Consider the following 17,519-nt stretch of genomic DNA (forward strand, 5'->3'; position numbering starts at 1 on the left):
TTTTTTTAGGTTTGACATAGGTATTTATCTTGTTCTTGACTTACTTCACTTAACGTAATATTCCTCTGCATTCATCCAGGTTGTCAGAATGACAAAATTCTGTTCATTTTTATGGCTAAATATTCCATTGTGCATATATACCATGTTTTAAAAATCCCTTTATCTGGTGATGGACACTTAGATTCCATATTGTGGCTTATTGTGAATAGTGATGCAATAAACTTGAAAGTGCAAATATATTTTTGACACACTGATTTCATTTCCTTTGGATATGTGCCCAGTAGTGAAATTGTTTGATCATGTCACAGTCCTATTTTTAACTTTTTGAGGAACCTCCATACTGTTTTCTATAATGACTTTACAAATTTACATTCCCATCAACAGAGTGTGAGTTCCCCTTTCTCCATATCCTTGCCAGCATTTATTTGTCTTATTTCTTTTTTTTTTTGAGACAGAGTTTCATTATGTCACCCTCAGTAGAGTGGTATTGTGTCACAGCTCACAGCAACCTCAAACTCTTGGGCTTAAGCCATTCTTTTGCCTCAGCCTCCCAAGTAGCTGGGACTATAGTTGCTTGCCACAACACCCAGCTATTTTTTGTTGCAATTGTCATTGTTTAGAAGGCCCGGGCTGGGTTCAAACCTGTCAGCTTTGGTATATGTAGCTGGTGCCATAACCACTATGCTACAGGTGCTGAGCCTATTTTTTTCTTTTTTTAATAGCCATTCTAGCAGTGGTAAGGTAATATCACATGGCAGTTATGATTGGCATGTTCTTGATAACTGGTGTCGTTGACCATTTTTTCATTCACCTGTTGGCCCTTTGTGTGTCTTAAGAAATATCTTTTCAGATATTTTAACTGATTTTTAATTTTAATATTTTTATTTTTTGCTATTCAGTTGAGTTTCTTATATATGCTGGATATGAACCCCTTCTCAGATGCATAGTTTATGAATATTTTCTCCTTTTCTGTTTTTTCTTCTTTTGCGGACACTCTGCTTTCCTTTGCTGTGCAAGTTTTTAGCTTGATTTAATCTCATTCGTCTATTTTTGAATTTGTTGTACTGTTGTACTTTAAGGACCTATTCAAAAAACTCTTGCCTAGACTAATGCCATGGAAGGTTTCCCCTATATTTCTTCTTATAGTTTATACTTTAAGGTTTTACATTTATGTGTTTAATCCATTCTGAATTGACTTGTTAGGTGGAGAGAGAGGGATCTAGTTTTATTCATCTGCAGATGGACGTTTATTTTTCCTAGCACCATTTACTGAAGAGGGTATCCTTTCCCCCAGGGTGTGTTCTTGGCCTCCCTGTTGAAAATCAGTTGGCTTTGTTGAAAACATGTGGATTCATTTCTAGATTCTCTATTCTGTTACATGGGTTAGTCAATGTGCTTGGCTTTATGCTAGTACCGTCCTGTTTTGGTTATTATTGCTTTAGAGTCTATTTTAAAGTCAGGTAATATGTCTGTAGCATTGTTCTTTTGCTGAATACTGCTTTGAGTAGTATTGGGGACAGATTTTAGAATTTTTTTTGTATTTCTATGGAAAATATCATTGGTATTTTGATAGCAATTGATAGCCATTGCTATTTTCATTTTCAGATAGTTTGTGGCATATAGAAACACTACTGATTTTTGTATGTTGATTTTATGTCTTGCTACTTGACTGAATTTATTTATTCTATATGGTTTTGGCAGACCATAAGATTTTCTATATATAAATCATGCAAACAGACAGTTTGACTTCTTCCTTTCCAGTTTGAATGCCCTTTATTTCTATCTCTGGCTGAATTGCTGTGACTAAGACTTCCAGTATAGTATTGAACAGAAGTGATGAAAGTGGGCATCCTGTCTTTCAGATTTCAGAGGTTCCTATTATGTATGATGTTGCCTGTGGCTAAATGTTCTTTGATTTTCCTTTGAGGTTAGGTGGATTTTATTTATTTTTCCTTTCCCCTGAACTTTAAGTTTTGAATAGTTCCATTTTTTGTTAAGGGATTTATTTGTAAACTATGCTCTTTTGTGAGTACAAGGCCTTGTCTCTTAGATTCTTTAAACAATTAAGATACAAGCTTAGTTGATTTCGTGATATCTTTACATGCCTTCTTAAAAAAACCATATGGAATATCTTAGTTAAGTTAAAGTGGGTCTGGGTGGTGCCTGTGGCTCAAAGGAGTAGGGAGGTGGCCCCATATACCAGAGGTGGTGGGTTCAAACCCGGCCCCAGCCAAAAACTGCAAAAAAAAAAAAAAAAAAGTTAAAGTGGGTCTATTTTGAAGGTAGTGGATAAATTCACTGTCTCCATGTGATGACAGTTTCATGGGTACAGACCCATCAAAGCTTTTCAAATTGTTTACTTAAATATGTGCAGTTTATTGTATGTCAATAAACCTAAATAAAGCTGTTTAAAAAAGATTCCAGCTTAGGTAACTTGAAGCCAGCAGATGTCCTAGGGATAGCTCAATTGCAGAGTATGTTCACCATTTTAGTTTCTATATTTCATTGTGGCCCCTCTGGTCTTTTTCTTAATTAAGCTTGTCTATATTTTTCAAAGGAAGATTGTCATATTTAACCCAACATTTATTGGTGTTCTTCCAGAAATCTCTTTCATCATTCATGTATCACCCACTGTCACCATGATGGCTCAAATCTGTAATTCTAGCACTGTGGGAGGCCAAAGCAGGTGGATTGCTTGAGCTCAGAAGTTCAGGACTAGGCAGAGCAATAGCCAGAACTCATCTCTACTAAAAATAGAAAGACTAGCTGGGCATTGTGGTGAGTACCTATAGTCCCCACTACTTGGGAGGATGGGGCAAGAGGATTGCTTGGGCCAAAGAGTTTGAGGTTGTTGTGAACTTTGATGCCCTGGCACTCTACCCAGAGTGACAGAATGAGACTCTGCCTCCAAAAAAAAAAGTTTACTCCCCGAAATCTCGTTCTTTTTTTTTTGTCAACCCCTTCCCACCTTCCCCAACCTATGAAAACTACCATTTTTCATCCTTGTAGTTTTGCATTGCTTTTTTTACTTAGAAAATATATTTAAATTTATCCATATTGTTGCACAAATCAATACTTTGTATTATTGATGAGTAGTGTTGTGGTATCTGGAAGTACCAAAGGTTGTTGACTCATTTATTTTTTGAGAGACTTGTTCTTCCCATTTGGGACAATTATGGATGAAGCTGGTATGATTTTTGGTGTGCACACATTTGTGTCAACATGAGTGTAAATACCTACTAATATGACTACTGGATCAAATGATAAATGAATGTTTAACTTTATAAGAAGTTACCAAGTTTTTTAGTGTGTGTGTGGTAGTACTGTTTTGCATTCCCAACAGCAGTGTATAAGATTTCTTTGTGTTCTGTTTCTTCATCTGTCTTTCCAACTAAAATATTTTTTATAGAATTCCTAGAACTTTACTACTGCTAACCCCTATCCTTATATTAAATAATTGCTTTTTTCTTCTCCAACATTCTTTAAGATTATAGAAACCTTTCATTATGTTTTAGATCCTTATTAATGCCTAGAAAATGATATAGTCCTACAGGGTAAATACATAGAGTTAGCCTTATTAAAGACAGCTACAGAGAGCCATTTACCTGGGAAGCAGTACGCTAGAGGGGAGGCATGTGGAGAGGTATGTATGATCACAGAATTAGTATGAATGTTCTTTTGTTTCCTTTTTTTTTTTCAGTTTTTGGCCGGGGCTGGGTTTAAACCTGCCAACTCCAGCATATGGGGTGGGTGCCCTACTCCTTTGAGCCACAGGTGCTGCCCTTGTTTCCATTCTTAAGGAAGTGATGAGGAAGCCACAGATTAATGGTTTTGAGGCATCTACCCTGGTGGGAAGATGATTTAATTACAAAAGAACAGCACAGATGTTTAAGAATGATAGAATCATAGTGATGTTGCTTACCATTGGATAAGTGACTTGAGTCCTTATCAGTCTGTTTCTTTTATATGTTCTGTTTTTCAGTTAGGTTGCCTTCTGCCTCATTCACTAGGTTTTTACTGAGTTGTAGACATGCAAAGAAAAATTACAAAGTAATCTGAGGCCTTGGATGACATAATAAATCTCAAATAAGGATGAGAAGCAGTCTTAAGTTACCTTAATTCAAATTTTTGTATTTCAGATGATTGTGGCTTCAGTCTCTCTCCATGCTTATCTCTCCTTTCTCCTTTATTCCTCATTGTACCCAAAGTATGGAGAGTTCATGGTTCTCCATTACCATTGCCAAACCTATAAAATAGTCCAAAACACTGCTTAGTTTCTTCTCTTTTTTTTTTTTTTTGCAGTTTTTGGCCAGGGCTGGGTTTGAACCCGCCAACTCCGGCATATGGGGCCGGCACCCTACCCCTTTGAGCCACAGGTGCTGCCCCAGTTTCTTCTCCTTTTAATTGCCTTTCCTAGAATTGTTTTTTTTTTTTTATTAAATCATAACTGTATACATTGATATGATCATGGGGCATCATACACTCGCTTCATAGACCATTTGACACATTTTTATCACAGTGGTTAACATAGCCTTTCCGGCGCCTTTCCTAGAATTGTTAAGTCTTCCATGAGTGGAAAAGTAGATTCATCTTATACTCATCCCTTTCACTTTGAGTGATTTTTAAGTTTGAACCTGTCAACTTCATTTCTATGTTAACTTTCCCATGTCTTCAGTCAGGTATCTTGTATAATTTGCCCAATTTGTATATGTTGGTTTAAATTACCAGAAATGCATGTTCATGATTTAGGAACAGAGGATTAAATTGAGACATGAAGAATGAGAAAAAGCAAGCTTTTTCCTTATACACATTTATACAAAGCTAGTCTTATATGGAGCTTTCCAAAGAGATAGACTATGCCCTAAACATAAGTTGGATAAAGCCTTGTAACTTTTTCAGCATTGAAAAGAAGCTCATTTAATAAATCATGAGCAAAACTAAGAAAATACAAGAGGGAAATCAGATACATAAGCAGGAAACAGACTATTGCAGGGGGTCATAAGCATGGAAGAATGTGGATTTTATTGTTTCAGTTGGAAGGTATTAAAAAGTTATAATCAGGTACAGTAAATCATGATCTGAACAGAAATCTGAATTGATTGGTCAAAAGTATTGAAAGTAGAGATGCTCATGGTTTTCTTCTGGTTCACTTTTTCTGCTTCTAGTGCAGTATCTTGACATCTATAATTTTAAAAAGCCTCCTAGGTGGTTTTGATCCCCACGAAAGATTAAGAAACACTGACTTAAAATTTTTCTTAATGTCTTCCATTGTCTTATCAGGTGAATTTTCATTATTCTCTGAACTCTAAAGTGCTTTTTTTACATGGCAGTATCAGATTGTTCTAAACAAATATATTTTTTTTAACTCTAGGTTGAAACATCACTGCACCATGCAATCCCTATAGTGGTTTTTGACTGGGTGTGTGGGTGTGAGAAATGAAATGTAGAAAGGAATAGAATAATATAAAATAGAATACAAGGTATTACTTTATAAAACTGTATGTATAGTAAGTTGTGATGTGAAAGGTAGATATCAGTAAGTTATGATGTGAAAGGTTCATATTAAACTATATTTTAAACACTTATGTATGCCTGTTATTATGAGTAATATTTCCCTATTTTTTTTTGTCTCTGATATGGATGTTCTATTTCCCTTTTTAAAATATATTCTCTTATTTTTCAGACTTGCCTTTAAGGTATGCAAATAAGGACTTATCTCCAAAAAAGGACATTTATGAAATAGAATTATCCCAATGGGAAATGTCCAATAGACTTGAAAACAGTAATATTGATGAGCCCAACTTCACAGATTATTTGGAAATCAAAGGCAAGGTAGAGAAGCAACAAGATTTTCAGAAAGAATATTTAATGCAAGGGATGATCACGTGTAACAAAATATCCACTTTCAACCAGCATACTTATTTATCTCAAAACCGAAGATATCATTCTGCAGAGAAACACTATAAATGTGAGGAATGTGGGAAAGCCTTCAGACAAGCATCACACCTAACTCAACATCAGAGTATTCATACTGGTGAAAAACCCTATGAATGTAAGCAATGTGGGAAGGCCTTTAGTCGTGATTCACAACTCAGTCTTCATCAGAGACTTCATACTGGAGAGAAACCCTATGTGTGCACGGAATGTGGGAGGGCCTTTACTCAAAGCTCACAACTTATTTTACATCATAGAATTCATACTGGTGAAAAACCATATAAATGCAAAGAATGTGGGAAAGCCTTTATTCGTAGCTCACAACTCACCCGACATCAAAAATCCCATACAGGTGAGAAACCTTACGAATGCAAAGAATGTGAGAAGGCCTTTACTCAGAAAGCACAGCTTACCCTGCACCAGAGACTTCATACAGGAGAGAAGCTCTATGAATGTAAAGAATGTAGAAAGGTCTTTACACAGAATTCAAAACTTGTCCTCCATGAGAGAACTCATACTGGTGAGAAACCCTATGAATGTAAGCAGTGTGGGAAAGCTTTTATTTGTAGCTCACATCTTTCTCAACATCAGAAAATTCATAATGGGGAAAAACCATTTGAATGTAAAGAATGTGGAAAAGCTTTTTTTCGAGGCTCACTGCTTGTGCAACATCAGAGGATCCATACTGGTGAAAAACCCTACAAATGTGAAGAATGTGGGAAGGCCTTTATCCGTGGTTCACAACTAACTCAACACCAGAGAATTCATACCAATGAAAAGCCCTATGAATGTAAGGAATGTGGAAAGAGCTTTAGTCATGGCTCTCTACTTACCCAACATCAGCGAATACATACTGGTGAGAAGCCTTATCGATGTAAGGAATGTGGAAAGGCCTTTAATCGTGGCTCACTCCTTACTCGGCATCAAAGGATTCACACGGGTGAGAAACCATATGAATGTAAAGAATGTGGAAAAACCTTCAGTCGTGGCTCAGAACTTACTCAACATGAGAGAATTCACACTGGGGAGAAACCCTTTGAATGTAAGGAATGTGGTAAATCTTTTATTCGTGGGTCACAGCTTACTCAACATCAAAGAATTCATACTGGTGAGAAGCCTTATGAATGTAATGAATGTAGAATGACCTTTGCTCAGAGTTCACATCTTTCTCAACATCAGAGACTTCATACTGGTGAGAAACCTTATGTGTGTAATGAATGTGGGAAGGGCTTTGCTCGTGGTTTACTACTTATACAACATCAGAGAATTCATACTGGTGAAAAACCATTTCAGTGTAGAGAATGTGGGAAGGCTTTTATTCGTGGTTCACAACTGACTCAACATCAGCAAATTCACACTGGAGAAAAACCTTATGAATGTAAAGAATGTGGAAAGGCCTTTAGTCGTGGTTCACAACTTACTCTACACCAGAGAATCCATACTGGTGAGAAGCCCTATGAATGCAAATACTGTAGAAAGGCCTTTACCCAGAGCTCACATCTTTCTCGACATCTGAGAATTCATACTGGTATTAAACCATATTCATGCAAGGAATGTGGGAAGGCCTTTACTTGTGGTTCACAACTAACTCAACATCAGAGAATTCATATCAATCAGAAATCTTTTGAATATAAGGAATGTAGGATTGACATTAGTAATGGCTCGCAAGTTTATATGTGAATTATCTGATTTTATAGAATCATTGTATAGAGCTTTCTCTGGTTCATTATCAGCAAAGAATTCTCACGAATGTGAATATGGGAGAAGATTTGCTCCAAATAAGTCATCAGAGAATTTATATAGGGGAAAGAAAATGTTCAGGTAATCCATGTAGAGAAGCCTATCATTATTAGAAACCTATTAAATTACCAAATGAGAATAATTCTGTTAATATAGTAAATGCAGGCTTGGCACCTGTGGCTCAAGTGGCTAGGGTGCCAGCCACATACACCTGAGCTGGTGGGTTCGAATCCAGCCTGAGCCTGCCAAACAACAATGACGGCTGCAACAAACAAAAGTAGCCAGGCATTGTGGCAGGTGCCTGTAGTCCCAGCAACTTGAGTGGCAGAGGCAGAAGAATTGCTTGAGCCCAGGAGTTGGAGGTTGCTGTGAGCTGTGATGCCATGGCACTCTACCCTGGGCAACAGCTTGAGGCTCTGTCTCAAAGAAAAAAAAAAGAAAGAAAGAAAAAAATATATATAATAAATGCTGGAAGGCTGTTAACCACAGCAGTTCTTTTTCAACATTCTCTTTTTCCTACCATTTGATTTTCTGTTATATATGTCATGATAATTCACTTTGGCTTAATCATTTGTAAGATAGACTTAATACCTTTAATACTACATATTAGATTCTTGGAAGTATTATGTGAGTTATTACATGTAAAATCTTTTAGAACAAACAGTGCCTTGACATATCAGAAATATTGGCTATCATTTTCATTAGTGTTTAGAGAATTTGCATGAGAGGAGAGGACTGTGTTTGTAAAGAACACTGAGAAATCATTAACACTAACCCAGATCATTTGGGTAGGGCTCGCAGTATGCTATAATGAATGTGACATAGCTGTTATGCAAATTTGTGAAGGCACAGCACTAACAGGCTGTCTTCCCTGAAAGCCCTCTCACTACAGGGCAAAGCATGCATGGGGCGCCTAAGGGAAAACAGGAAAGCACCAAGCAGGAAAAACAGCTTGCACCAATAAGATTCAGGGCAGGCAGAGACCTTTGGACTCCAGATCGACAGTTTTAGATTAAGGAAGTTAGAACAAGAGAGAGCTTATTCTCCTCCATACCTGCCTCCCATACATTATATGGCTGTTTCAAAACTTTCCATAGCTTATATTTTTTGCTTAGTCAACTGTTTACCATTTGCTCTCTGTTCTTGGGGATGAGCATCTTTTATCTTAACCACTCTGCTTGCATTTTTGCCCATGTGTACTTGTTTGGAGCACAATAAAAGGAGCCAGTGGACTGAGCAGGGGCTGCATAATCTTGACTTGCCCTCAGGCAGCAGAGGTTGCGTATGCCACTCTGAGCTCTCAGGCTTTTATGCATTAAGTCTGTGTGTGAGGGTCTTTTCTTTCTTAGCGCCATCTCCCATCCAAGGTTGGGGTCCACAAGAACTGAAACATCCATTCACACTGTAAAGTAACCTAGATTTAATTTTTTTTATTTTTTGAGACAGTCTCACTATGTTGCCCTCAGTAGAGTATCGTGACATAACAGCTCACAGCAACTTCCAATTCTTGGGCTTAAGCAATTCTCTTGCCTCAGCATCCTGAATAGCTGGGACTATAGGCACCAGCCTCAATGCCCGGCTATTTTTGTTATTGTTGTTTGCCAGGCCCTGAGCTGGGTTCTCAACCTGCCAGCCCTTGTGTATGTGGCTGCCACCCTACCATCTGAGCTACAGGTGTTGAGTCGATTTGATTATTGAATTACAGCCATTAGAGAAGTTGGGAGAAGTGTGATGTGATTTGTCACGAAGTCTAAGATAAAAATCTAACAAATCTAGGAAAAATTTTAAAGCTTGAATTTTACTGCTTTATAAATAAACTAAATGAAACCTGAAATTAGAGTTTTTAAATGAAAAATGATGAGAGATTGTGTCAGAAACTTTTTTTCCTAAGCAGTGTCTATATTTCCTTAGTGACTGAATTCTCAGCTGAGAAATTACCTCAGCCTTCCTGGTAGGTTAACAAGATAGAAGTGCTATCTATTAAGTAGGACATTAAAAAATTCCATTTTTCCTACCTGGCCTTTTTTCCATATCTACAGTGTGGATGTATCAGCTGTAGCTATGATACTCTCATAGAGATTTTGAGGGTGGTATCTGAGTGTTAAGAGATTGTTGAATAGCCATACTAGCTCTGGTATGCTTGCCTCTTGTATTTCTTCAAATGAAATGAAACATTGATGCCTTTAAAGTTCTGTTAAGCATATATAATTTTGTACCTAGCATTGGGGTGTTATGGGTAATAGAAATCTCAAATATGCCATTGAGAATAAGGATATATTCAGATCAGACTAGAAACAAGAAGATTCTTATTTTTATAGGCAGGACATTTGGTCATTGTTTCTCAGTATTACAAGGCAGGCTTTATGCCAGTTGAGACTGTAATGCTAAAGGAAATGACAGGAGTAATTCAGAATGTGTGTTTTATGTGTTTCTTGCTGCTTTCAGTAATGTTCTTTAAAAGAGAGAAATTCTGAGTTGAGTTAGGCCATCCACTCACCGACAACTGAAGATGTTGGTTTGTAAGAGATGCCATCTCTGATGGTTGGCACCCAGCCCTTTCCCCTTAAATGAAGCCATTTATGTAATTTAAAATAACAACCTGAACAAGAAATGAGACTATTGCCCATACATACAAAGGCAGAGGACACATTCTGACATTGTAGCTGTTGTAAAAAAAATGGATAAGAGGCTCTGTGCCAGCCACATACACTGAGGCTGGTGAGTTGAACCTGGCCCTGGCCAGCTAAACAGCAATAACAGCTGCAACAAAAAATAGCCGGGCGCTGTGGCAGGCGCCTGTAGTCCTAGCTACTTGGGAGGCTGAGGCAAGAGAATTGCCTAAGCCCAGGAGTTGGGAGGTTGCTGTGAGCTATGTGATGACACGGCACTCTACCGAGGGCAACAAAGTAAGACTCTGTCTCTAAAAAAATAATAATAAAATTGTACCTTTTTAAAACTTTCCTTAATGTGGCTTAGAAACAGGTGTTAACAATGGATATAATGAGCATTGGTTTCATTTTTAGTTTTTTTTTTTACTGTCCTAAATTATTAGGTTACGAATTTTATAGACATTACTTATATTAGCAGTAATGGTGGAGCTGGAGAGTATTATGCCTTCTCCAAGCTGCTCAGCAGGAACCACCAACAGTGTTGTGGAAGTTATGGCCCTTTGCCAGGCCAGGGCTGGTCCAGCCTGCAGATGTCAGCCCACAAATCTCCCTGTTTTTGTGGACGGGTTTGGTGATCCACTAGGGGTCAGGATTTCTTCTGATAGCTTTATGGAATGGATCAATGAGGATAACCTCAAAAAAATTGTATGTCAAATCTTTACCATCCCAGTAAGAATTCAGGACTCTTAGATCCTCACAGTGGTGTCCAGCTCGCTCCTTAACAACAGACTGAAGGCTTTGAGCAAACTTTAGCTGGTTAACACCATGCTGCACAGGCTTGCCATAGGTTGCACCCTTAGAAACTGGGCGTTTATGGCCACCATGGCCACACACAAATCCCGTATATAACACAACCTTGCTTAGCCTTGTATTCCAGTCTGTTATCTGACCAGGTGGTGTGGGAAGCCTTGTGGAGTGAAGAGATCTGGCAGTATTGCCAGTAGCGTACCCTCAGAAGAAAGCATATCTTGTCAGACTGCTTTTTCCTCCACAGCTCCTAGATGTACTTGTATGCTCACCTGATGGCTGCCACTAGATGGAAAAAGACTTCATACTTATTGTATGGTAAATACAATGAAACTAGAAGATTTGTTGGCTTTTAGGTGTCAGGTGTAAAAGACACGTCAGGGTGACTGACTCAAAGTTTTTTTTCTTGAATATCTGGAAATAAAGTATTTTCATCAAGAAGGGGGTGAACTTCTATTGTAGCACATTTGGGGAAGACTGGGAGTTCAACTGTGAACATGTTGAACTTGAGGTGTCTTTTAAGCCACAATTGAGTAGTCCTTTGATGTTCTAGCATGTAACCTCAATACTGTATTTGGTAGACAGTGCCTCTACTTCTTTGTTCTTTTTCTTTTTGAGACAGAGTCTCACTTTGTCACCCTCAGTAAAGTGCTGTGGCATCACAGCTCATAGCAACCTCAAACTCTTGGGCTTAAGCGATTCTCTTGCCTCAGCCTCCCAAGTAGCTGGTACTACAGGTGCTTGCCACAATGCATGGCTATTTTTGTTGCAGTTGTCATTGTTTAGCTGGGCTGTGGGATTGAAGCCTCCACTCTCCGTGTATGTGGCTAGTGCCGTAACCACTGTGCTATGGACGCTAAGCTGAGCCTATACGTGTTAAAAGTAAGGCACGATTAGATTATTGGAGCAGAGAGAGAGAGAGAGAGTATAAAGTATAGCAGGAATGCTAAGTGTCTTTTCATCAAAAGACATGGAAAACCCTCCAATTTTAGTGAGAGGGTTTTTGTGTCTTTTATAATCAAGAACTGACTCTTAGAACACTTCAACATTTACAAGTTCAAAGGTAATTGAACAGAACAAAAAAGGAGCTATGGAGAACCAATGGAAGGAAAATGAACAAAGTTTGGAATCTAACAAGCCAAATGTAAGTGAATTACAAGAGGTTCAATGGTATCAGCTTTGGCAGATTACATAATATGAAGCTTGAGAATTAGTTATTGAACAATATTGATAATATTGGTGTCTTTGAGAATAGCAAAGGTTTCTTTCTGGTGAGTTGATTTTGGAGTGATAGAAGATAAAGATTGAAAAAAATTAGAAGTTGGAGATGAGTAGAGATGCCACATGTGGACACAGATTATCCTAGCCTGTGGACAACAGAGAGGAAAACGTACAGAGAGAGTCACATGCACAATTGAGCCTACTCAGCCCTTCTCAACTCCTAAAACTCCCAGATTTCTGCTCAACTTCCTGGATGAAGCAGACCAAAGCCCAGAAAAATGTGTAACCACAGAGGGTTCATGGATGAAACATGTCAAGGGTAACTACTGAGGTAAGTAAGAAAAAAGGTCACTGCTAATGCCATCACTATGACCAGTTGAGTCAAGTTAAACACCAGGAAGTGAGGTTACTCAGGACAACAGAAAAGGGTGGGGTTGGCTCGGTGCCTGTAGCTCAAGCAGCTAAGACTCCAGCCACATACACCAGAGATGGAGGGTTTGTATCCAGCCCAGGCCTGCCAAAGAACAATGACAATTACAACCAAAAAAATAGCCAGGTGTTGTGGTGGGTACCTGTAGTCCCAGCTACTTGGGAAGCTGAGGCAAGAAAATCATTTAAGCCTAGGAGTTGGAGGGTGCTGTGAGCTGTGGACACTCTACCCAGGGCAACAGCTTGAGGCTCTGTCTCGAAAAAGAAAAGAGTGGGGTTGACCACTAGCTGTTCTGCACTCACATTAACCAGACCTCAGCCACATTAGACAGGTAAGTAATGGTAGATTTCAGGGCTAAAGGTAGGCCTCTAGACTGCTCTTAAATCCAAGACAAGGATCAAAATCACATAGGCCCTAGCAAACAAAATAAATTACAATGAAGAAAAATCACAAAAGGTCAACATTGAAACCACCCACAAGGACAGGTTCACCAGACAAAAACAATAGGAAATAGGACCTCATAAAATCAGAGATAAAAGTTTGAGATTGAATAAAAATAGAAAAAAATGTGACACATTGTCTAGTAGATGAGAAAGGCCAAAGTGAACTACAGCTCCTACTATTTAACTTAAGTAGTGCTCAGATTGGCCACTGAGACCAAGGGTACCCCTGTTGGCACACGGCATGAAAAGCCCAATCTCTGTGATCATCAACCTTGCCCTAGCTGAAGAAAGAAAAGGAAAATTCATTCATGAAAAGGATCCTCAAGAATGCTGTCCCGAATGAGCTGAGAAATGTATTATACTGATAACAGACACAGAAAAAGAAAAGTCTAAGCCCATGAAGAAGGTTCTAGACAATAAAAGATGGAGATCCTAATATAGGTTGTAGCCCATGCAGGGGAAACCACTACCCACTGCACATGGATGTGAGTGAAGGGTTTGAAAGACACTATCCCTATGATACGCTCTCTATCATTGGACTATAGGGAAGGTACATATAAACATCATTAAAAGGGGGGAATGGAAAGAGCCTTGCCTTCCTCGACATCAGTCTACAAATCTGTATGCAAAGCATGAGTTCTTCCTCAGGTTTTTGTCATCAACTGTGACATAGTCCTCTTATGTTAGGAAAACCAGTCCCTTCCACCGAGGAAGTTATTCTTACCCCTGCCAGTCCAAATCAGCCCTCCCCCTCCAGCTCACAAAGACCTTTACAACACAAACTCCAACAGTAACCACAAGGAAAACATAATTGGCCACACAGGTCAAGCCAAAACAGGCAGGGGCACACCAGAGGGAAAGACAACTTGAAATAAGCCCACCGGGGATGCATAACACATTTCTCCTAGGACACACCACACACACACACCAAACAATGCTACAGAAAGACACAAACACCTTGACAGGTGGCTTCTGACACCTGGGAGAAAGCCCCATTGGTGCAACCGGCTCCATGAGAAAGAAAACATCTACAGCTTTCATATGCTTCCCTACGTTTCAAGTTCCTAGGCCAGTAAAATTTGCTGACCAGAAATTTGTAACCATTTATTGCCTTTTGAATTTCCATCCCAGAAACGGCAGAACCTCCTTGCACTGACAAGATAACTACACAGCCTTCCAGGAACTGTCTATCATCAAAAGACAAACAATAATCTACCATATATTGTGCCCAACCACTCAGAGAGCCCATGCACAAGGCTAAAAGAACAAAAAATGTTTCCTAGCTCGCCGTAATATTAAAGTCGTCACATTAGGAGGAACTTACCTGCATTTTTGTTCACACCAAGAATATGCTAGATGATTTCTCCCTGCAATACAACTCAAATGCAAAATTATGTTCACTTCACTCACCCATTAGTTATTTTCACTTCCAGAAACCCCACAGACCCTATTGTTCATAAAGGAGGGTACCACACAGTCCTCACCTCACTCTCCCAGCACATGTCTAGAGCTCCAATAAGAACTTTCCCTCTTGAAAATGCTCAATGTCTGTGTAGAGAGCAACACTACACACCAGATCTGGGTTTGGAAATGTCAAAAGAGCAGACCACAACACAGGTAGTCCAGCCCTCCAGGTTTTGGGATATGCAACATTCAGGGAAACAAATCCACAGGAGAAGTAATCACAGAGACAGGCAAGTCTGAGTGAGGCCCAAGGTGACCAGAGATGGGGCACACGGGGAAATTGCATCCCAGAAGGACAGATGGTGAGAAGCACATGTTTCAGAAGCGGGACTGGGCTATTCCAAGACTCAAGAACCACAGGTCTGCTTCCAAGGGGTACCGAAGGTCCCAGGACAGCCAAAGAAAAGCAAACCATACTTGGGGTACCACACATGCCCTCTGCTGGGATCCTAGGCAAGTTGGGAAATCTTGCCCAAAGGCAATAGTACTGAGAAGCACCAACATCCCCCCTTCAACAACAGGGAACATAATATTCCACAGCAGCTGCACCCACCTAAACTCTGCTCTCTTCAGAGTAAAAACAAGCAGTCAAAAGACTGTGCTCCTACCCAGGCTCCTTACCACTGCCTCAGCAAAACAGAAAAAGTATAGATGAAAGAAAACATCACGTGTTTGAATCAAAGCCAGCCACTCTGGGCTCCACCTCATGCGATATGGATCACACAGTTTTCTACATGAGGCATTGAGACTGAGGCCTTTCCTTGCTGAAGCAAGGCGTGGAAAGCCAAGTCTGCATGATAATCACCTGTGCCCTATTGGTAAGAAGGAAGTGTAGACAAGGAAACCTTCATGAAAGGGATCTCCAGGAATGCTATGGACAAACTCCGATAAGACTGAACCAGAAGGAGAAAGTCTAGACCCATGAAGGAGATTCTAGACAACAAAAGATGGAGGATCTGCCACAGGGAGGAACGCAGGTTGGAGAAATCACTCCTCACTGCCATGTGGTGAGTCAAGAAGAGCAAAGTGGGGGACCAGCCAGAAAGACTGCACAAGGGCCCCACCATAAGCTCTGCTGCCCAATCACTGGGCCACGGGAGAGCAAAGCCCAGCACCGGAGGTAAGGGGGAACTCAGAGAGCCTCCTCTTCTTGACTTCTCTTCCATTCCTGCACACCGCAGGAGTTCCTCCTGATGTTTCTGTCACAAATTGTGAGACCTGCTCCTTCAATATTAGGGAAAACCGTTTCTCCCTCTGGGGCGGTTCTTCCTATCCCTTCAAGTCCATCTAAAGCCCAACAGCTCAGCCAGGCCTTCACAAACTCCAACAAGAGCCGCAGGGAAAGCACATTTCACTCGGACTGTGCACAGCCAGAGCTCAGACACACATGGGCTCAGGAGGGGGACAGCTGACTCCCAAGTGGTCCCCCTGCAGTGCCTCCAAATCATTCCTCCCACCAGACTCCCTTCTCTCTGTCTCTCTCATAAACACACACACAGAACAATGACCAGGAGACACGGTCACATGGGAAGCTATGGTGTTCCACCCCCTGCGGTGATGCCCACTCAGGAGCAGAGCAGCCCACGACCACACAGGTCCCCACAACGTCCAGAGTGAGTCACAGCCACCCCCACTCCCCGGGCGGGAGGCAGAGATGGATTATAGATTCCACTTCTGTGGTGGATCCCAGAGGCATCCACAGTGTTTCTCCATCCCGGTCAGTGCTCCGCCCCTCCTGGGATCCCGGGCCTCCAAGGAATTCAATGTGCGACACCCACGCTTGGTCACAGAAGGTTCCTGCTCCCCAAGACTCAGGGATGCGGTCCCTAGGCAACTGTGCTGGTGTCACTGTGACAGCAGGCAGGTGCCAGACGCATGACAAGCACATGAGCAGTCATGGCGGCTGGGACTTGCCCAAGTAAGGTTTGGTGACCATAGAGTCTTTTGCGGGTCCAGGAGGGAAATGCCAAGGGATGGAGACTCAGATACTGGTGGGGTGTCTGGAGCGTGAAGGAGGCTGTGGTGGACCAAGGGCCCCACTTCAACGATCCTGTTCTCAGCATCTTTTGCAGTAGAGCTCCGGGTGGCTTCCGAGTGGAGGCCTGGCCTCACCGCAGTGGCTGAACAGTCGGAGTCCTTTTGGGATCCCATTTCGGCGTGGAGAATGTAGACATGAATGTGCTCACAGGCTGGGGAGGATGAAATGTGGCAAGGAGGTATGTGGCCGATCAGGTACCTGAGGTCCCCAGAGTGCCCAAGGCAGGCCAAGATCAGATGGTCATCAGAAAATCCAATGACCCATGCATGTGTCTACTACCTCTTGGGGACCTGGTCCTACGCAACCTGGCCCTGTTCTGAAAGCCCCAGAGCTCTAGCTTGGCCCCACCGCTGCTCAGCTTAGGAGGAATCAATGAAAGCCCAGGGCAAGAGTGTGCAAAGGTGATGCCAGGAAATAGCGTCCCTGGAGGTCAGTGGGAGAGAGTCAGATATTCCAGAAGCAGATCTAGGCTATTTCCAGACCAACAGTGGAAACTCGTGGGTTTCCCAGGGGCACTGAAGGCCCCAGGAAAGAGAAGGAAAAGCCCAGCATTCCTGGCACCACAGAAACTCTGGGCTAGGGTCCTAGACAAGTTCAAGGAATTTTGCCAGAGGCTAAAAAGTTCTCTGACAAGTGCAAGCAGCAGCCACACCTGCCACAACTCAGAACACTCCAACACCCCCTCCCCCAACTGCACCCACCCAATCCCGAGTCCCTTCTTCCACACAGTGAAAACTGGCCACCAAAGAATTTTGCCGTAGCACCCAGGCGCCATAGCCCTGCCCCCAGCAACACAAGGACTAAGTGCCTACCACCATCAACGAAAAGGAAAG

The 17,519-nt window shown here is 41.1% G+C and overlaps 1 protein-coding gene and 1 pseudogene across 2 annotated transcripts in view; one reads left to right on the forward strand and one right to left on the reverse strand.

Annotated features, from left to right (window-relative positions):
• The window catches only part of LOC128595905 (zinc finger protein 420-like), a 30,376-nt gene extending 21,151 nt beyond the window's left edge, over nt 1-9,225 (forward strand). For both annotated transcript variants that reach the window (XM_053605064.1, XM_053605065.1), the window contains exon 4: nt 5,684-9,225. In XM_053605064.1, the coding sequence (XP_053461039.1) occupies nt 5,684-7,614 (1,931 nt within the window). In that variant the 3' untranslated portion in view covers nt 7,615-9,225. The remainder of the gene's footprint in view (nt 1-5,683) is intronic.
• A 1,191-nt stretch (nt 9,226-10,416) lies between these two features.
• On the reverse strand, nt 10,417-16,799 carry LOC128596606 (60S ribosomal protein L15-like; annotated as a pseudogene).
• Between the last annotated feature and the right edge of the window lie 720 nt (nt 16,800-17,519).

The sequence above is a fragment of the Nycticebus coucang genome, chromosome 10, assembly GCF_027406575.1.
Source record: "Nycticebus coucang isolate mNycCou1 chromosome 10, mNycCou1.pri, whole genome shotgun sequence".
Classification (NCBI taxonomy): domain Eukaryota; kingdom Metazoa; phylum Chordata; class Mammalia; order Primates; family Lorisidae; genus Nycticebus; species Nycticebus coucang.